Source organism: Diadema antillarum, unplaced genomic scaffold, assembly GCF_040938485.1.
Source record: "Diadema antillarum isolate AM-2024a unplaced genomic scaffold, OU_Dant_1.0 scf00000022, whole genome shotgun sequence".
NCBI lineage: Eukaryota > Metazoa > Echinodermata > Echinoidea > Diadematoida > Diadematidae > Diadema > Diadema antillarum.
In genome coordinates, this window is record NW_027270911.1 from 2,866,975 (window position 1) to 2,889,882 (window position 22,908).

Here is a 22,908-nt window from a genome sequence, read left to right on the forward strand (position 1 = left end):
GCGGACAAACTGCTTCAGCTCTTTCGAGCTCCTGGCATAAATTTGATCCATTATCATCAATTGAATTAGGTCATCAAACTCAGCCCTAAAACCAGCTAACTCTAACCAACGCAAGAGATAGCGCTTCAGCCTCTCGGCTAACTGACTGTGAGTCTCGCCAGGCTCTACCTGCGAGCTCCGGAATTTAGCTCTAAATCCCTCTTCGTTCAACTCATACCTTTGGAGTAAGGCGGCCTTTAATTCATCGTAATCATTTGCAAGTTCTGACGGCATTCGGGAATACACTTCCAGGCCTTTGCCCGTCAACAGTGTACTGAGGGGTAGGGCCCACTGAGTTCTTGCCCATCCCATACTCTCAGCGTATCTCTCAAATCTGCATAGATAGGAGTCTAAGTCATCTGTTTTCTCATTGAAAAGAGGTAATTTCACCTTTTTCATGCCATTACTAGGAGAATCATTTCTAGGTCTGGCTGCTGCAATTTGCAGCTCCAGCTCTTTCATTTCTTTCAAATGCTCCCTTTCTTTCTGTCGTTCATCCCTTTCCTTTTGGCGCTCTTCTCTGAGCTTTTCTTCCTTCAAGTCTAGTTTCTCCTTTTCATCCCTAGCAAAATCGACCAATTCCTTGCCTGTCAGCCCTGCCTCCTTCCCCACTTTTATGAGTTCAGAATACACATCCATTGCAATGTACAATCACGTTACTATAGCAACAATCACCTCAATGTAATCTGACCTTAAGACACTGGACCTTGAGCCTAACTCTCACTGGCCAGACAAGTGGCCACTGGCGGTCTAACCTTTGGCTTCTTGTTTCGAGTTGTCAGTTGCACATAAGTTGACTGGTCTAGTTATTAACTTTTAACAATTGCTGCCCGGATTCTCCACCAATTCTTGTCACAGGGGACTTTCCTCTGAATGTGGGGAACGAAAGTCCTCCCTGCGACTGGGATCTTTTCTATAGTCAAAGGTTGACTTTCTGTAAATGCAGCAGATTGTTAGCAGACCATTCACTCAATCAACTCTTCCGACTTGTGCAACTACAGTGCCTCGAAAGAAGTAGCCAATCACACAGTGTTCTTACAATATAACAATCAGTAAGATTTATTATACTGGACTCCAATTGTCGTTTACAACAATAACATAGTACAAACTTGAATACAGATATCCAATTCCACTTGATCTTGAGCTTGGTTGCTCTGCTCGGTGGTTTATTCTAGAAGCTCCCGTGCTTGGTTGCTCTAGGTTGTCGACGATGCCCTGCCTGAAGTAGCGGGTCGTCTCCCCTTACTTCTGGTCCTCTCTGGAACCGCAAACTGTGGCTCTCTCTGCAGCCCTAAACTTGGTCCTCGCTGGAACCCTAAACGGTGGCTCTCTCCCTGGAACCCTAAACACCAACAGTTGTTGGTGTTTACACTCGAATCCTCCTAGATTCTCTGCTGGACGGTCAGGCTGTCCAAGCCGAAATGCAACAATCCCTGAATCACACTGATTCCAAATAACACTCTGCTACTCTAACTTCGCAATCTCGAAGTACCGTAGCCTGGTCCTGAGTGTTCCGCAAATAATGTGGCATCAGAATTTTATGCCCAAACACTGCACATTTATACATTTGTTGGACCATAGGTCTCCATGTAAAATTAGTTAAATGAAGTCAAGTGACTTCCTAGAAAGTTTTCATAGAAGTCCTGCCCCCTTTTCTTATTGGTTGGCGTTTTCTGTCTGTCAAAACTTTCCTGAGCATCTCATTTTGCATTGGTCAAGCCCCTGCTTGACGTCATCACTTCCTGTCCACGGAAACCAAAATTCTTTGAAGTGGTCCTGTTGTGACTTAGCTAGAAACTTGTGTCTGACGTCGTGAATGACGTCCACATACCAGATAGTATGAGGCATACTACCAGGGATACCCTTTCCTCGTATTTTGACGTCATGTAGGGTTTACTCATCCCCAAAACATTTAATTCCAAATCACTCTCTTTTACTTTGATTGTGCATCGCAACATCTCCTTATATGGTTATTTTGATGCAAGCTTTTGTCTTTAAAGCTGCACTTCTTTTGTAACCATTGCGATAACATCAATTTCTTACATGAGCTACCTAATAAACAGTACCATTGTAGTACAATGAGACAATTTATTACGTGACAAATACAAAAATGTCATATCCTGACAGCAGTGTTCTGAGGGCTGAAAGGGCACATTTTATTATCATTATTTTTTTTTTTTTTTGTGGAAAAGCATTCCGTTGTAACACCTCTCCTGCAACAGACATTATGGGAAAAACAGTATTTTCCATGAAACCTGCAGTATTTTTGGAGAAATGAAAGAAAAGCAACAAAATACTTCAAAAACTTCGCAGATGGCATCACCTCTTCTGAAAACTCTCTCTGTGACTAAGACTCACCTTGAGATTGGAACCCATTCTGAATTGCCATAGTCTATGTAGACGACCTCGACCTGATGTTCCTCCTCTTCCCCATCATCTCCTCCTCCTCCTCCGCCGTGGAGTGCCATGCCCCCATTCTGCAGCGATGCAGGGATGGTCTTAATTATGGCCCGGTACCACTGGTCGTCCACGGAGAACTTGCTGCAGCAACGCAAGCCTGATCACAAACCACACAAGATGAAACAAGCCCACATGCTATCACCCCGTTGAGGATGGGTTGATTTTGTTATCTAAACATGCATTTCCAATAGACACCTGCCTAAGTATACTCGGGACTCATCTTCAATGGGTTAAGAGGGAAACACTACTTTTCCATGTCCAAGGTGGCATGAATTGAACTGGCTATTAAGTCAAACACTAAAATGATGAACATTTTATAAAACCTTGACAGAGAATCCAAAGATAAAGAAAGATTGGAGTGACACATGTTTTAATGACACAGAGAGAGGAGTAGCAATCATATACCATGCAAAGAAGATGAGGTGAGCCTCAATTCAAATGAGTGTCTCACTGGATTGCATACAAAATTGCAACTGGCTGTAAGTCTATGAAATCTTATTGGTTTCTTGACATGTCAAGGCTTGAGAATATGTATTCCATGAAAGGACATCTAATATCAGTATTTTCATTTTCACTTCAACCTTCAAGACATTACTGGAGATGTTTGAAGGACAGTTTTTCACATGCCAATTACATCCTCACACAAGGTATCCTCAGACAAATTGTTCTTCTACATCCTCAATACCATAAAAGCTCTTTGATAAACAACTGATTCTTCAAACAAACTTAGAAATGTACTGGTAGTATACTAGTATACACCAGTCGGTCATTTACAACTCTGTAAACTAGAAAGCACTCTGAGAGCTCAGACCTCCGCCAAGCATGCAGCTCATTTCCACCACTGATCGTGTTCTTCCACAGAGATATCAGTGATTTCCACCCATATAGATACGTACCGCCCGATTTCCTAATATAGAAGCCTTTGTTACGTCACAAACCCTCAGCTGCACGGCGCGCCTCGCCCTAGCAGAAACTAGAGCATGCACTTTAGTGTGCACATGCAAACCTCAAATATGCGCAGCCTAAACTCCCAAGTTCATTGACCCTACTTGCCAAAATATCAAAAATCCTTCATAAATTCCCCAAAAATTCTCGGATCACTACCAAAAGTTAATCGTTTGTTATTTGTGTCATTCTCAACCTTTCCTGCAAGTTTCATCCCAATCCGTTCTCTACCTTTTGAGTTATTTTGCACACGGACAAACGAACTAACGAACTAACGAACAAACCAACGGTAACGAAAACATAACCTCCTCCCTTGGCGGAGGTAATTGACAAAAGCTAGGAGTAACAATCTGCAAAAAGACTACTTTATTCCCTGAACATTTTGGGAGGTGCTATTCGCAAAATTTATTAAAGACACAAAAAAATATTGACTCTGATCCCGATGTGGATGTGATGTACGCGTGTACATTTCTCCTTTCAGTACAGCACTCTACGATCCCGAATTTAACCACTCGCAATATCGTTGTGAATGCCTGATTCGCGAGAATCTAGACTTGCAAAACATATGGTGTATAAAGTATACATGTACATCACTAGCTCATTTATAACTGTAAATTGACAAAAGCTAGAAGTAACAATCTGTACAGAGAGAACCTGATGAAGACTGCATTTTTTTTTCTTTGTGATCTGAACTAACCTGGGACTAGAGGATCTGGGATTCGCTTCTTCTTGTCCTCGCTCTCACACAGCTTGTTCAGTACCTTCATGACCTTGGCAAGCTGGGCTCTTTCTGACTTCCGCTGAACGTAGAAACAGGCAGGCGACTTTATGTGCACTACATATACAAGCTCTTTAGTGGCTGAAATCAAGATCACATGACAGAAATGTTCCGAGCTGACAGAAATGTTCAGAGTTAGACAGAAAGTGAAAACAGCAGTCTTATTTTTAGTGATTTCTCAGTAATTGAAATGTCTGATCAACATAATGCAATTCTACCCAATAATCCAGAGGGCTGTAAGAACGGTTCTTCAAATCATTTCCTTCAACAGGCACTTCAGCGAAACTTATTCTCTAAGTCACTGCAGACAGTCAAAATGTGTACTTAATGTGTGAAATCAAACATCACAGATTATCAAACTGGAAATATTTCCTTATGACACTGGAAATAAATGAAATAATGATCATATTTCCAGACCGGTATGATCCAACCTTACGGTTGAGGAGGAAAAATAGGAATGGAGTGTAACAATGGAGCAACTGTCTTGCTTGCTTCTATAAGGCAAATAAAATAAGATTTTCCTCAACTGAAATCTACAGTCCACTTTCTGCATACGCTGAATATTTTGCGAGGTTTTTATTTTTAGCAAAAGAGTCACATTTTATTCAAGAAATTAAAGACACACAAAAATATTGACTCTGATCTCTTTATGAATGTGACGTATGCATATGGGCAATTCCACAGTATGTAGGACACAGATGCCGAAAATTCAAAATGGTATTTGTTTCAAACACCATACATTTTCAGACAATACTTGAGTAGAAGTTTTAAGAATCATTATGTTTTTCAATAAAAGTGGCCATTTTGATTTTCAAAATGGCTGCCAAAATATGCCTATAACTCAATGGTAAGAAAGAGTGTATTGTCACATAATTTACCCTCTGTATATCCACTTTACTAGTACTCTAAACAACAATCTTTTATATGCATGCAGTTACCAGACAAGTCTTTTACCACATGATAGAAAGAAAAAGCTGATTGCCTTAAAGAATTTTAGAAAAACTTTTAATTAGTTTGACAATGATGGATGTAACGTCAGTTACCAAAAACAAGGAATTTTTAACTTTATTCATCAAAAAAAGTGAGCTGCGTGATGTAACTTAGGATTTCTAATGTATGCCCATATGCCTTCCTTTCAATACCAGAAAATATGGATACTTGGCTTACTGGAGAGTTAAATGAACACATCAAAATGTGTAACGTCAGTTACCGAAACGTCATACCAGCATGTAACGTCAGTTACCATGACAGTAATTATAATTTAGGCAAGTTTTTTACTTTAGGCCATTTCAATACATCTGGGAAGTCAAAGGTTATCAACAAAGAGCAGCAATCCCTTTGATAGGGAATGATGTCATCACCATGGTACACTGTATGTCCCGCATGGACACATTTTTTTTTCACTTTATCTTATTTGTTTATTTATCAGATTTTTTTTTTTTTTTTTTGGTGGGGGGAGGCTTGAGCTTTTGATTTTTGGTTCAGCACAAGTTTAAGGTTAAATCATCTGGAAGTTTAGGTTTACCACATGCAATATATAATGCACTCAAATTACTACAGTATACAGTACTCACTGTCCTACAGGATGATAAGCTACCAAATTTGTAGGCCTAATCAATGTGGCTGCATGGTAACCATCTTTTTATATTAAAGCTTGTGTACAGCTTTATACCAACAGTTTTATAATCTTTACTAATGACTACTTTTGCAAGCATTTTTCTTTTTTCTGGAAGCTTAGTGGAGTTTCTACCTCAAGGCAAATGCAGGAACAGATATATTTCTTCGCTTGCACTCAAATGTGTGGTTTAGTTAATATGGCACATCTTGAAATGGTACATAAGTAGGCCTGACATGAGGCACATACTGTCATTACTGTTTGAAACTAACATTGTTGCTCAACATTTAACACTAATGTTGCTCAAAGTGAGAGGTGATTCTAGGGTAAAATAAAAAGCTGTTCATATTTGTTGATTACTTTATTTCATTCATGCAGGGACATTTTTGTAATACATAATGATTATGAACAGAAGATTCGTTTATATTGATCTTAGAATTTTTTCGGTGCAAAGTCCTATTTCTTGGTATCTGGGATGTATTTGCAAGCCTTGATATACCAGTGAAAAGGAAAAGAAAAATGTTTACATTCCTTCAATCAAGGAATAAACAAATAATGCCCTTTTGACCAAAAAAGCATGTTTCTCCTTCACAGAAAAAATATTAAAAGTGTTACACTATTCATTTAAATCATTATTGATAATGGAGATCATTTTTTATTTGTGGCCCTAACAATGCCTTGAGGGAGAAGGAGTAAAATAAAGAAAAGAAGAAAGAATATATCACAGTAGATTTCACACATATTTATGAATACTTTTATTTGTATATGTTTTTTCCCCATGACCTGAAAGATTTTTTTTTTCACACACAAAAACATCTGTGTTTTGTGTAGTACTGCAGGGCATTATGGGTGGGGTACTCTCGATAGAAACTTTCCTGTTCATCAAAAAAAATAAATAAATGAATAAATAAACCCAGAAAAAAAAAACCTTAGTTATGTCAATATGGGCATACTTGGAACTGCTGAATCTAAATGGCTCTGTGTAATCATAACTGTTGAATAAGCATTCAATCTTAAGACAAATGTCAAGAAATATCCTCTGGTGCATTTACATTATTTTTGCTCAACTGTGCTATGGCATGGGGGGGGGGGGGGGAAGCTTGCCCTCTAAGGGCCCCACCCCATTTTTGTCTTTAGATTTTGTTATAACTTGTTGCTAAGTAAATGCCTGGGATTGTTACTGGTATACTGCGGCAGTATAATAGCCTGTTAAATAAATTAGTTCTTTGTAAACCCCATAGCAAAAGTATGTGTAACGTCAGTTACGTAACGTCAGTTACTGACATGTTTACCTTTAAATTTTTATAAAACATAAAGAAAATGGACTTATGTTTCATTTCATTTGGGTATTTGTAATTGATGAACCAAGGTATGATTCCATATTAAACAAATCACTCTGAAAGGTCAGAATTACAAAATATCACAAAACTATTCCTAAACATGATTTTCCATGTGTAAACCCTATGGCAAATGTAAGTGTAACGTCAGTTACGTAACGTCAGTTACCGTCATGCCTTCACTGAAATTGGCATGGTGCTAAAAGGAAATATCTAAAGTGCACATTATTTTGCGCACCTGTTCCTAAGAACATAGGTATATTGCCATATTAAACACATAAAGTTTAGAAGTCAGGGACATGAGATATTTCCATTTAAATCTACACCATAATTTCCCATGTCCTTTTTCCGTAACGTCAGTTACCGACACATTTTCACTTGCTATGTGATGAAAAATGCAGTTTGAGAGAAAAACTTTCCACCTATTTCTTCATTCTCATGAACTTATTCATCAATGCTAATTACAAGCCCCGGGTGCTTTCATTCACAAAACTACAACATAAACAATTTTATGAATATCCTTACGCGTAACGTCAGTTACCGTGGAATTGCCCATATATACATTTCTCCATTCGGTACTCCACAATCGCGAATCTAACCACTCGCAAAATCGTTGGGACGTTCCGATTTGCGAAAATTTAGACTCGCTATACAGTACTACACTCACCAGTTGAGGGTAATTTTACAGCTTTGAGAGGTGGGGCTCTGGCTGAAGGAGAGTTGTTGGGTTTCTTGGCTGTCTGCTGAGTGGGAGCTGGCGTGTGGTTGCTAAGAGCGGTCTTCGCTTCAGCTGCGTCTCTGCGTTTTGGACCTGTGATAGATTCAAACAGAAGTGAAAGAAAAGCATGTTTAAACCCAGACATTAAACAAACAAACAGACAAAGAACAATGCATAGTCACTTCACACAGGCTTCTCATAAAACATTGTCAAATAGTCAAATACTTCATTGCATATAGCTTTTGAGGATTAGAGGATTAGACCAAGGACTGTAAATCACAAGGCTCCTGGTTTGAATCCCCTAGCTGCAGTGGTTGTGTCACTTAGTCCAGACACTTTATCCTCATTGCTTAATCCTTCATAGGGAACATCTAGGTGCTAGGTTCTATGATTGCTTGCCTGCAAATGTTCAATGCGTAATGAACAGTCCCTTTAGATAACACATTCATATGAAATCAATAATGGCAATATACGAACGTAGAGTTTTTAGAGACGACCAGCACTTGCAATTCAACATGACAGCGCAAACTCATTTCGACCTGTACAATCTGCTTGTTTACAATTTTCTGAACCACACCAGTAGGTTCATGTCAAATACATCTACATAAATAACCATATAGGTCATAAGCTACAAATCTAAGCAGTAGCATTTAAAAGTTTAATTTTATTTCCTATTTATTTGTACATTTCCTACTATGAAATACTGGGGAAAAATGATTTATATGGCTTACCACATCCATCTAGAATCAATAGCATAATTTGACTCTACACATTACATCCTTGAAAAAGTTTGTTAAAAAGAATCAACCACTCTTTTGGAAGTAGGTGGTTTCACAGTACACCATGAATTCTCTCTTAGATCCACAAGTGATCCTGAAAAGGACCTACTTGGGACCACACTCAAATTCAAGAAAAAAAACAAACAAACATAGTGTTCCATGAAACCACCTACTACCAAATGTTCCAACCACTATGGAAACTTTCAAAGAAAATCCTTTCAATTGATCATCATCATGAAGACAACATACCTTTGATTTCTGTTTTCCCACTTCCCGAGACGGTGAAAAGCTTGGAGTTGTTCAGAATTGTGTCGGGAATGTCCTTGAGCTCGAACCCTTCCGGTAACTCCTCTGCAGTCCTTAAGTCCCAACTTGCCAGATTAGAGGAGACATTAAGAAAAAAATGAAAACATTTTCTTTACAATTGTCAAGAAGTTAATCACATGCACAATGGAAACTAACTTTTTAATGCTTCTTTGAATTCTCCAAAATCATATGATTGCTCTTGGATGGAACTGAATCAATGTCATGAGCAGGTCTTAATCAGTTGACAGTAAAATTTGTCTACGCACTCATAACAGCAGATTTTCTCACTTGATTTTCAATAGCACACACCACCCGCAGCCATGATACTGACCTAGGGTACACTATACCGCTAGCATTCTTGGTGAGCCAGGTCACAAGTGCACAGTTCTAATAATTGGTCAGCAGTGTAAATAATACTTTCTAGCTGTGTTCATCTTAATGTACAGAGTGATGTGGTTTTTTATAAATATATTCTATATATTTTCCACAATGTTAAACCGAACGTAAGTGATATATACAGTAAAAGTAAATAGGTAGAGTGAAATTGGTGTTGTGATTGGTTGGATAGTATCACGTGATTGTGCAAAATTTCCGGTATAGTGGCACGACCGTGCCACTTATACCGAACGCTTACAGCGCGTGCCTACGCTTTATGTACGCAGAGATTCGCACAGGGCCTAGGGAGGGACGTAGTAGGACAAGGCCAAGCATTTCAACTTATGCGCGTGTAGAGCACTGGACGCAGAATATAGGAGTTTATACGCGAGTCTGCTGTGTGATGTGCAATACGCATACGCGGCTGTATTAGCGTCGCGCGCTAGCTGTGTACGTAAACTACAGTAGGTTGCGGTTAACTCTGCGTGCAACAAGTGCAGTGTCGGCGGTACGGTGAGTCTTGTTAGATCTAAATTAGGGCCTAGACCTACGGAAAATACATTTAGATCGAGGGACCTATTTACTATAACAATTAGTGCATGTTCTATTGATGCACCAGTACTGGACTATAGAACTCCAAATACTAAATTATCGCGAGTGCTGTTTTGTTTCACCGAGGCCACAGGCCGAGGTGAATAGAACTGCACGAGGGATAATTTAGTATTTGTCGTTCTCTAATTCAGTATAGTGCATCATTGAGCATGCACTATCTGTATATTAGTACCCTTACCAGACATCTAAGCTGGAGTTCTACAAAAATTGTATTCTCCTCATATTATGCGCAGGATTACGGGCCAGCAGGGAGAAGAGTGGTTGATTTCTCATATTCCCATCTTTGGTAAATGGCTATTGGACTTGCGTGTTAAAAACCAGGGGAATATAGCATCCAGGCACTTGAGCTCCCAGTAAGGAAAATTTACTGTTGATGAGTCATGTGCTTCTAATTCTAAAGAGAGCACTAATGATGGACAGGCATTTAAATGGGAGCCACCTACCTGAGCGTGTTTCCAGTCTCAATGGCACCCAGTGTCATCAAGCTCTCTGTAATGTCGTCAGGAGGCGAGAACGAGATTTCTTTCTCCGACCACCCTTACTGACCACATGGCAGGGGAGCTCAGCGGAGGAGTTCAGGATGTCGATCATCTCTGTTAGGTTCGGTTCTGGCCCCGAATTATCCTTGAAGGCACTGGCCACATCTGGATCAGAGACGGATTAAAGAGAACCTATCTTAAAACACAGTAGCCTTGAAGTGAAAGTTCACTTTTGGATAACAGAACATTTGTATCTCAAAACGACAGCTTTAAATTGCAATTTCACTTTGAGGACATTTTCAAAAGGTCCCTCTATGAGATTCTCATTGAAGCCATGGATCCAATAGATAGGCCAGACAAGTTTTTCTTAACTCTTGTGTGCCATGTTCATAAGCCTGACTAAACAATGGCTCGTCAACAATGCATATTTCATTCAAATGCATAACCGCCCACAAATCCATTGATAAATCACAACATGCCACAGTACACTGATTCCATGGAGTCTTGTGAGGAGGGACAATAACCCAATTTTGTTTGGAAGCTGTGTTAGCTGTGAAAAATTGATATTTAAGTTCACATGTTTTGTGGCAAGACCAAATCTAGTACTATACCAAGGTGGTTTAACATCAGCTAACCCTTACCGCAATTTGTTTAATGATTTGTAAAGACATCTTAAAACTAATCAAGAATGAATAGATATTACCTCATTCATTTAAAGGTCCTGTTTACCTTTGGGGGCAGTGATTTAAAAATTTTCAAGATATCACATTTGATACATATGTGTAGGTTGGTTGTATCACAAAACATCCTACCATATGAAATTTTGCAATAAAGCCTAAAATTTAAGGAGATATCACTATTTTTCTTAATAAACCATAACTGTATATGGTTTAGTCTGGAAACATCTTTATCATAACTATTGTTCACATTATGTATATTCAACAACACTAAACATCGATTATACTGATTCAAATTTTTACAGTGATTGTTTCTATCCCTAACTCACATTTGAGAACTATTTTAACTGGGCTATTTGAGACCAAGTTTTTACTGGGGGGGGGGGGGGGGGGGGGGGGGGGGGGGGGGGGGGGGGTTAATTTGACCCCCCCCCCAGATCTCGGCCGCCGATCGCGCGATCGCCGCGAAATTTTGCCTAAAGATAGAGCTAGATGTCAACTACAAGATTACATGGTCATACAATAGAAAAATATCGCCTTTCTATTTTTAATAAATCAATTATGCAAATTTATGCATGAAATCATATTTTCACCTATAACTCCATTAAAAAGACTGAAGGATTGCTAAATTTTTGTGTCAGAATTCCTCAAGACACATCAAACAATTTTCTTGTAAAAAAATAGCACAATCAAAATCAATTTCTTTTGTTTTTTATTGTTTTGTTAATTTCTTATGTATTTTATTGTTTTTTCGACCTTTTGTTTTCTATTGTGTTTTTGCCAAAATTTGTTGCAGGCACTTTTTCAAGCTTATCTACACTAGAATTGATTAATTTCAATGGTTAAAAGTTGAAATAATCTAATTTATATCAATTTAACCAAAAAACACAATTTGCATCGGATTTGCACACAATATCATGAATTTGAGCCGTTTTCGGGTTGACATGCATATGCAAAACATTACATAACTTCAGAATGGTGTACCCGGACTTCGCAAATTTGGTCTCAAAATATGCGGGAGACTTCAATGAAAAAAGTCATGAAACGACGCGGCAAAATCTTTGCGCGTTGCGAAATCGTGGCGCAAAACGTCGAGGGGGCGTTGATTTGACCCCCCCCCCCCCCCCCCCCAGTTAAAATAGGGTTAAAGCACTACTGCTAGGATTTTGTTTCATCTGCAAATGGTAAATTATGCCTTTAACCTTTTGTCACAATGGCCTTCTTGTTAGACCGAGAAATTTTGTTATAGCTGAGTGGGCTGGCTGACTTACATTCGGTCCAGTTTGGAGGAATCATCTGAATGCTTACGAAAAAGCATGGCAAGTACTGGCTATGAGCCAGGGCACGCAAAGGATCGAGTGGGCTGTTTGATATCGAAAGATGTGTGCTGGTAATGGCAAATTTCACTACATCCATTTTAATACAGCATATTGTTCATCACAGTGGTGAAATAACTGGAATAGCGCCCTCTACCTGACATGACGGTCTCTAGTCTGCTGATGTTGTTCTTCACGCTCCGCCCCATCTGTTGGAGCAGATCTAGCCGATTCGACTCCAGGGAATCGAGCTCTTGCAAGAGCAGGCTCTCCCTGAATGTGAGGTTGTGTGTGTGATGGGGAAGGGGGTTCAGAAACAGATCAGAGAAGGTTGTAATAAATAATAACAGGTTCCAGCGATGTGTGAGGCAAGAATGCAATCTTAAAAATGCAATACCACAACATTTGTGCAAAAGTCTGCCAAAGACACAAAATTAAACATGATACCCTCCATGTGCCACAGTCACAAATCTCTTTCAACAACAACAACAACAACAACAACAACAACAACAACATGGTCAGCAGAACTGAAAAAATTCACAGGCATATTTTTAAAAATATAATAATGTTTATCACCTTCAAAATGTTTCTGGAAAACTGAATTGAATAAGATGAGAATCAGCTGATGTTGACTAACTACATTTAAGATCATATCGGCTGAATAAGGTGATAAGTCACTCGTACACAGAAGTCATTACTTATCACATATACAGAGTATGACCGGAACAATCTAAGATGTCACACAAACAGGAAGGGCTTAGCTACCTTACAGCTACACAAGGATTTTCACATATACAGTACATTTACACAGATCTTGTGGCTAAAGTGACCTGAACGGATTTCATGTACTTGCTCGCAAAAAAGAATGGATATGTCTCGTGATTTTTGGTCATTTTGTACCACATAACAAGAACACCACAGTGATGAACATTCAGTTACTTAATAGATGAAGTCCAAAACTAGCATCATGAAGTCAATAGGATGTGGGCACACTTTGTTTTTTAACTTGAGAAAGTGGGGGCAATGCACAGATTTGTGAACAATTCATACAAATTTTGACAGATTTGGCAAAGAAACTGCAGTCAAAAACTTTATATCTGCTCTCAAGATGTCCTGTCAGATATGTTTTGTGATTTTTAACTTGTTGAAGGCTTAACTAGTCCCCGAGTATTCTTGGGCTGGGATAAAAGTGATATGTGTGTTATAGGAAAAACAGTTCATCTTCCATGGGTTGAAGTTTGCAGCATACATCTTCCCTCCATAATCTGTTCATATTTGGTGATGTTTGTGTATATGTTGATTTTCTTTTGTTGTTGTTGTTGTTTTAATTGTAATGATGCACTGTATATAATACTGCAGCTTGCTCCTGGCCTAGCATGAAAACTGGGTGATTCCCTTTAATTACTATCTGAGCCACTGACACGATACAGGATAAAATTTCCAATGGCTTCTGGTTGAGGTAAAAATGCCTCAAGATTTACCGCCATTATAACCAGGAGAAGGGAATAAGGTTGTCAAGATTCTTCGATATAGGACCAACCTGCACTGCAGGACAGAATGAAAGGAAATTACTGTATATGCCAAATATTTCGCGAGGTTTTTATTTCTGCGAATTTCGTGAGTCAGGTGCTATTCACAAAATTAAAGACATGTGAAAATATTGGTTCTGATCCCGATGTGGATGTGATGTACGCATGTATACTTCTCCGTTCAGTACAAGACTCACGATTGCGAATTTAACCACTCGCGAAATTGTTCGGAATTCCCAATTCGCGAAATATATGGTGTATACAGTAGCTTGTCAAGATCAGATTCTTGGATATGTTACCAACCTGCACTGCAGGATGGAATGCAGAACCTGGAAGCTGGATCTGACGGCTTCGGCTGCTGGTGCAGATTCTCTCTTCACTTTCTGGGAGGCTTTTTCCAGGTCCTTTACAATGGAGAGGGTCATAGAGATAAGAAGAAAGGAAAAATTACTTCAGATTGCAATAGAAGCCTTTTATTAGGGATAGTGCCGGTGGCAGGGGCAAAAGGCAATGCTCTACCCCCTCCTCCCTCCCTTCCTCCCCCCCCCCCTTTTTTTTGGTAGAAGTCTCAGGGCGGAACCCTCACTAGTCAACAGTAACAACAACAACAGCAAAAGACTTGCACACTGCTTAACCCGTTGAGGACGAGTCTCGAGCATATTCGGGCAAGCATCTACGGGAAATGCGTGTTGTAGCAAAATCAAACTGTTCTCAACGGTTAAAAGGGCAGCAGTGCACTTTTATAGATTTTCATTTCAGGTATCAAAGACTTTTGGCAAGGCATTTCGGAAGCAGAGTAAAACAAAGCATCAAGCAAACTTGGCTGGTGACTTATATCCAGGGACTTGCATGATACATTCATTACATGTTTGGCTGATTGCCCACCTTGCCAAGAGAAACTTTACTTTCATAACAATAAGACTTGTGTTTCTACCCAGCAGCAGGAAGTGTGGGGCTGTTGTTTTTTTACTCAAGGCACATGCTTGTGATTAGGTGTGAGCAACTGACAGCAAATGTTCTAAAATATTAAATGGTTAAGCTGTCCAGAAAGTTTCTGCAAAATAGAGAGAAAGAAATTGATCCAGTCTGGCATAGTTACAGGCTTACTGAAAGAGAGTTTCCCCAACAATCCTTAAAGGGACGCAGTCCTCACGAAATTTAAAAAAATATGTTGTTGTTGGTACCTCCAATGAACTACTTTCATCAAAAACAAACTTTCAAATCACCAAATAAGCTCGTACATTTCGGTTAAAAAAGTGTGACTCTGCAAATGAGCAAGTCTTGGCGGAGAGTCATACGTCATCGATGCACAACTCTTTCCAGCGGTGTTCTGCTTGTCATCCCTAGTTATTTATAAATACATGTTTACTATTTATTTTTATATTAATTGTATATATAAATAAGCTTGAAATATTTTGTTTGAAATAATAAAACCACATATTGTCACATTTTATGAAAAAATCAGATATGATCATTTTGAATACTTAAATTGGTTTTCTGAGGCACGGCTGTCAACTTGAGAGTAGGGCATCAATGACGTTGCACCTTTTGGCAGGCTCTTACACGATCGCTTGCAGGAATTATTTTTCAAAAATCGCGTACGGAGACAATTTTTGATGTCCACACGTATAAATTGGTGAAAGGTTATATTTTTTACTCTTCTTAATCATCAGTACAGTGAAAATCTCAGGACTGCTTCCCTTTAAAGAAATCACAATAACCCAATTCATGCTGAGTAGGAAATACAGTATTGAAGGTCAAGGTGATACTTCACAAGTTTCTATATGTGTGTTTGAAAATAAATTTGATTCTATATATCATGGACATTTGCATTATTACATAATCATAACAAAAGCAGTGGTAAATACTCATTATTGATGCTAAACCTCTATTTTGTGTTGTTTTACAATCTGTACTTCCCTCAGGAGTATTTCACAAACAATACAATGATGGATTCTGACATAACACACTGACTTTAAACATTACACCGATTTCTAAATATTAAGTGACAAAGGCAAATGGAACAGTGACAATGATGTGATTTTTAACTGTTCTTCCATAAGGAGTATTTCACAAAAAACATGGAAATCGATTCTGACATAACACTTCGACTTTAAACATTAGACTGATTTCTAAATATTGCATGACTAAGGCAAGCTGTTGGAACAGTGACAACGATGTCATAGAGTTGCGAGTTGCAATTAGGCCTACCAGCTTTGAGTAGTACAGTCGCTTCAGAACTCCTTTGGCCGTCTCAAAGGCTGGCCTAAGCCGGTCCTGCACAAGTGCATTCTGTCAAATAAGAACAAAGAAACAAAGAAAGATTAATCAAAACACAGGGTGAGTTGTTCAGATGGATGGCAGACATATCAAAACAACTTTGGATCTCTGTGTGGTGGAGGGTACATTCAATTACCTTTGATGGCATGAATGAAACCCCATCTTGGTAAAACACTGCATTTCTTAAAAATAAATCTACTTTGAAATATCAATTTGTTTACCATCAAATCTAGCTCAGAAGGCATCAAAAAATGTAGCACTAGGAGCATACATTAGGGCATTGATTCTACTTTTAATGATATTACTGTAAGGCATGAATAACAATAGAAACAAATTGACACACCTTAAAACAGCAAAGAATGACTACATGGCTACTTGATACAGGATTTCCCCTTATTACAGCACTGTAAAATTGTGTGTACAGGTCACGTGGTGTGGGCAGCAGGGAGAACATGTCAGGAGTCATACAGTCTACAAAATCTGTCCCCCTACAAAGTAGGGCCATTTTACTTTTACAACAGGTGTTAACAGGAAATGGGCAGACACACGCTTCCCCCCCCCCCCCCAACACACACATTCCACAAACATACCTGGTCCTGTATTGGTGTAACCTGATGTCCCCGGTGGCTGCCAGTCAGGCCACAGTAAGCACAGATCGGCACATTGTCCTCTGTGCAGTAGAAGTCCTTGGGCATATTGTCATGCTCTTCACATCCGTACACTCCTCTGATTAAAAGGTAGAAGATTGCAGCGATTGTAAACCATTACGCTGTGTGCCTTGTTGATCAAATTGTTGATTGGATGCACAAAAATATCCTTCACACATAGCATGACAAAGTGAGTAGTAGATTTGCCTGCTGGTTAAAGTTTCATCGAATTTAGTCCTTGTCTGAGACTTTGGTACTAATTCACAGCTAGACAGCAGGCTTTCAAGCGGGATAATGTAAAAACGTAGGAATAAAGTAGGAACAAAATCTCTAAAAAAGTAGGAAAAAGTAGGACATAAGAGGGAAAAAGTAGGGCATTAAAGAAAAAAAAAGTAGGAATAAGTCAGGACATGTGCAGGCTTTTTGGAGTAGTTTTCGTCGATACTCACCAGAACTCTTGATGTTACATGTAAATCTTAATTTGTACTCACAACCCTGCTGCCTCAGCCTCACTTATGCTCCTGGGAGAGCCTGGTAATTTTGAGCGATGATGAGAGCTGGTTGAGCACTGCTCCAAGTCATAGGCTGCAATATCAGTGGGATCAATCACATCTGCACAGGAGCAAAAGCTGAGGCTGGCAGCAGTCTTGTGGTTGATTGGTGTGTGTTATCCCTCTTTCACGCTGAAGAGGCTCTCCCCACCAGCAAGAATCTGCAACTAGAGTCTACTCATCATTTCTGAATATAAATTATTCAAGTAGCCTTGCACATTTTTTTTTTTTGCGGGGTTTTTCACCAAAAAAGTAGGAAAAAGTAGGAAAAAGCAGGATTTTGAGCAAAAAAGTAGGAAAAGTAGGGCCACTTGAAAGCCTGAGACAGTCATGACAAAACAAGCACAAGAATTAAAATTGTAATTACGCATTTCAGAGGCAATCGAAGCCTGCTGCAAACTTTCAAATCTAATGTTTTTCAAAATCTGATTCCAAAATCATTTTGCCTATCAACAAGTGACTGAAATAACATCTCAGTGAGACGGAGTGTAATCAGAACTTAGATCGGTACTGTCAAGCACTCCTGACCCCACTTCAATCTATAAAAGCACTTGGAGAGCACAGACCTCTGCCATGCAGCTGATTTTGTACCCATGCACACATGCTGAAAATTGCCCTATAAGGTAATATTTCCCAGTGATACAGACGCTTTTCTAGTGTTCCACACTTCACCTCATCAGCTTACTGCATGCTGTGCCTCAAGCGCATGATCTGAGTGATTTGTTTAATTACCAACATTTAATCATCTGTTCCTTGTGTCATCACCAACTTTTCCTGTTAGTTGCATCCAAATTTGTTCACAATTTTTTGATTAATTTTGCAAACAGGCAGACAGACCAACACCATCAAAAACATTTTTGGTGGAGGTAATATATGTATACCATTAATACCAATCAGTATGCACAATACCATAAACTTCACTGTTCACATATTAAATGAATTCTCCTTCATTCATCAAACTCTCATTTTTATTTATTTATTTATTTATTTTTTTTTGGGGGGGGGGATCTTCCCCTTCAATCAAATATCAAATATCAAATCAAATATACATCTCTGGTCAAGTGTTCCTACAGCTATAGCATTAGTACTGTAATCAAGTCGATAACTTTGGTCTAGCAGTCTGCTGATGAATTAAAGGGATGGTGGTATAGTATTGGTTGAGATGAGGATCCAGCTTTAACTTTTTGCAAGATACTTATAAATCACTTTATGAAATGTTAAAGAGCACACAATTCTCAGAGGAATATAAAGTTTACTTGATGAAAATCGGTTCTGAAATGACTGAGATATCCAAAAACAAAATAAAATAAAGCAATCCTAATAAAAGGTGGGTCCCACCATTTATTAGGATTGCTTAGTTTTGGATATCTCAGCTATTTAAAAACCAAATTTCATCAAATAAACTTTGAATTCCTCTTAGAATTGTATGCTCAAAATTTATATTTCATAAGAGGTTTCTCTTTATCAAAAAAAAAAAATTATCATCAAAAGAAGAACTTTGGAAACCTAAAGCCCAATCTCAACCGCAATTGTACCAGTCCTTTTAAATCACCATTAACAGCATCAACTTACATTTGGATTTGGATGCGCTTATGAGGGCTCTTGCTCTTGGAGTTGCCATGGTGGAGCTTGGACCAGCACTTCTCACAGAACTCCTGGTCACATTGCTCACATTTACATGTGGCCGACTCCTGGGAGCACTCTTCACACAGTGGTCTACCACCTGTGCAGAAATAGGGAAATAATGCACAATGTAACATGAATGGGACTAAGGCATTGGTAACATAATGACACAAACATACACTAACACCTACACCAAGTTGTAGCAGTGGGACTGTCCACCAGAATATCCTTAGCCTTGGGCAACATCACATTATATGTTTATATATGTAGTTTCCGATGCTTTTTTGTTTTTCCTCTAACCTGTTATTCAATTGACTTTATGAAAGGATTTCATTCAGCACCACAGTATCTCTTCCACCATGCACACACACACAGAAACATACATACAGAGGACTGCCAATGTGATTGGTAGAATTGAAAGCCGACTGGTTGTTTCTGAAAAATGCTTCGATTATTAGCATAAATCTAAGTTTGTGTATTCATTGTTAGCCCAAGGAACATCACACATTTGCAGTCACATATACCCCTTATGAACAGATGCTGTAAGTGTCAAATTGGCAAATGATGTTTTTCTGAGATCTCCAAACAGTTTCCTCACCAGCTTTTGCATCTTTGAAAAGTAAGTGGACTGACTGTCAGTTGTATCATCAACACTCTCCATGCTGTACAATAAAAAATAACTAAGAGACAGGCAGAATTACCTTTCAGCGATTTCCCTTCAAACTTTTCTGGACTTGGTCTGGCCTGGAATTCCACTCTATGGGTACTGAAGTAAAAAGCAAAGCATACTCACAGAATGGTCACCAGACAGCTTGACAGACAGGAAGAATAGTGGAAGACAATGTGACTTTGCATTCATTATATCAGTGCAGCATATTTTTGTGAATTTCCCATTTGAAAAATCATAGAATTTTCTCCTGTGTTACCATCTTAGTTCTGTTTTAAAACTCTCAAACGTTTTCATCATAATAAATTGCTAAAAATTTCACAAACCTTCAAAAAAAAATCGTTAACTTTGATTTTTTTTTTAAATCAAGTCAATTATGTAATAAATAGTTCAGCCTTTGCAAACTTTTTGCTATAAAGTAGATTGAATTTAAAAAAAAAAAAAATCTTTGGGGGACAAAAAGCAAAATTCTACATTACTCATACCTGATCATCCTAACTGAAATTCGACTGTTGGCTGTTAAACTAGCCTGCAGTCAACTGTAACATGGAAAGGAGCACTTTTCTTTTATGTGATGGAATTTTGAATGAAATGTGCATTCTTACAAAGGATCTGGTGCCTTGTTGAATGCCCATGTTGCGAGTCCAAGGGCGTAGAAATCCGTCAAGAGATCCTTCAAACTGGCATCTCCCATTGGCACAGGTGTTGAGGACTGCAAGAAACAATCAAAGTTCAATTTGGCATCAAGTCCCAGTTGTTAATAAATGAAGAGAGTAGATCACTGCCAAGTTTTCAAGATCAGACCCAAAACAAGAAATCTATGAATGGAATATTGATACTTCCACTGTTGTCAAAAAAATAGCAACTAAATATCTATATGCAAATTAAGAGGTGACAACATAGAATAACCCAACAAGTATCTTGCTGACTAAACACAAATCTTTAATCAATTCACTTTTGTGACATGAAATCAACAAGGAACTCTCTTGTTTAGTTGTCTCCTTCAAATCAATTTCATCATTCTCAAAGAAAACCTAGCAGTTTAGCAAGTGGTGGTATTTTGGGAAAGTTTCAACTCTGAAATCAGCTGCTTGCATTTCATAATCAAATCCTATTTTGCTTTTAGGAGTAGTGAATGAAAATGACTGTATGTCACATGTTTAAAGAGGAGCAAAGACAAAAGGAGAACACTCATGAGGTGATCCTAAGCTTTCTCACCTTACACTGGGGACAGACCAACTCATGTTTTAGTAGCTTCTGGATCCTGGACAGGCAAGCTCTGCAGAACGTGTGGCCACATTGCAGGATCAGGGGTTGTAATGCACCACCTAGAAAGAATTAAACAAAAAAAATATATAGATAAAACTAACAGCAGTGGACATCTAACATATGGTAGAGAACACCAAGTAATGATTCATCATGGTAATTGTTATTCTGACAATACAAGACGGCATTGCACTCAGTTCAGAATATTCCCATATCATGTCAAAAAATGATAAATTTACTTCATTCATTTCAATAAAAGCCTAGACTCCTACTCAATAATTGACAATATCTTGTAAAAGCCCTCTCTTATGTGTATGAGCAGTTCTGTCAGTCTGAAAGAAGCCACATGCACAGTGCAATGGGCGCAGACACAGCACACTCAGGTACCCTGCCCCACCAATCATTTCGTACAAAAGGTTGAGGTAACTAGGCCCTGAAGTTACAGATGCACACCTCTCTCAATACACCACAAGAACCGATCATTTGGACTTGAACTTCATGCACAATGAATAAGTTCTAAAATTATTTCAGAATGAGAGTCGACACCAGGCGGGCACTGGTTAAATGTAAATTTTTAGACAGGCACAACTGCCACAAGTAAGGCAAGGGCCAGTACAAGTAAAGCCAAGCAAGGAATACGTTTACAAATACAATGTAAATTATGATGAAGCTTTTCTCGCGCCAATTTCTCATTTTCTGGAATAAAAAAAAGAACAGCCAATCAATATGATCTAACGTTAGGGGCCTGTCATGATTATTATTAACACACAGAAAGACACATATAATTTACAAGCACTGCAGTCGACAAGTACAACTGATACAAGGTTTCAAAGATGAGTGAGATGGAGTCACCAAGTCACATGGTGTACCTTGATATCGCTGTCCAGCGTATTCACGGCGGCAATTTGGGCATCTCGGCGCTCGAAACATCCTTGCTGTTGTGTTGTCACATGTGTTTCAAGCTCAATAAACAACGTTGTTAGGTCGTTTAGTACTAGTAGTGCACTACCATACCAGCTCGATGGATATGGAACTGGTGATATGGATGGAGTTTGTAGTCACTCGTCACGCAGCTTCATTAGTTCACTGAGCTAACTTAGATGTCTGTAACGATGCAGCAGTAACGCCAACGGAAATTATTAGCTTTAATGCGAGTTGTTGAGTTCAACTTCAGAGTCAGGAATCGTAACCGGGCGCTAGTCTACTTTGTAACCGTGATAACAAAACGTCTGTAAACGTCCTAGTTTCGCTGTTATTCGTTAGTGTTTATACTCAGGACATTGCACCAGTGCAATCCTGGCCATCCAGGCCACCACAGAATACAGACGTGACACAACATTACACACATTGTGCAGTGGGGCATACACGGGAAATACGTGACGTACATGTACCCTCAGTGCTTTAGCTGGCTCAAAGCTCTTGCTTACGGAAATCCCCGGGACGCGCGGGCGGCGGTTGTCAGCGCACGAGGGCAATCAACTCCAGACATTCAGTGCCTGCATCTTCAACACCACATTTATCACAGCGCAGCTAGCATGCAGTAGAGAAACTTGCACGAGGCGACCACACACTGCACTGGGTCATTGAGGACTTTCACGTGTCATGATATCGATCATCTGTTTACAACGCGTTTGCAATCGGTTTGGCCAATCGACGTGTACGTAGTCGAAGATTTAGTGGAGTTTTGGAGTTTTGGAGTTTTACTGGTAACAGAGTTGTCTTGAGTTTGAAATTGACTTTGCGTTACTTTCATTTTGACTTTCTTTCTCTTTTTTTTTCTCAGCCAGAGAAATACATATCTCACAACCATAGACATGAAACAATTGTATTTACTGTATTAAAAAATCCCTTTGTGAATGAATCGCACAAATATATACGCAATAATGGAACAAATATAATAGTGATGACC

General features: G+C 39.0%; 1 protein-coding gene across 1 annotated transcript in view; it reads right to left on the reverse strand.

Annotated features, from left to right (window-relative positions):
- Positions 1-22,247, reverse strand: part of LOC139731111 (RING finger protein 17-like) — a gene marked incomplete at its 3' end in the record, with an annotated part of 147,578 nt that extends 125,331 nt beyond the window's left edge. The window contains 15 exon segments of the mRNA XM_071641995.1: positions 2,398-2,596; positions 4,142-4,303; positions 7,842-7,985; positions 8,921-9,042; positions 10,408-10,498; positions 10,501-10,608; positions 12,594-12,709; positions 14,269-14,369; positions 16,177-16,257; positions 16,836-16,971; positions 19,016-19,166; positions 19,768-19,832; positions 20,339-20,445; positions 20,952-21,061; positions 21,869-22,247. Coding sequence (XP_071498096.1) covers positions 2,398-2,596; positions 4,142-4,303; positions 7,842-7,985; positions 8,921-9,042; positions 10,408-10,498; positions 10,501-10,608; positions 12,594-12,709; positions 14,269-14,369; positions 16,177-16,257; positions 16,836-16,971; positions 19,016-19,166; positions 19,768-19,832; positions 20,339-20,445; positions 20,952-21,061; positions 21,869-21,929 — 1,754 coding nt within the window.
- Between the last annotated feature and the right edge of the window lie 661 nt (positions 22,248-22,908).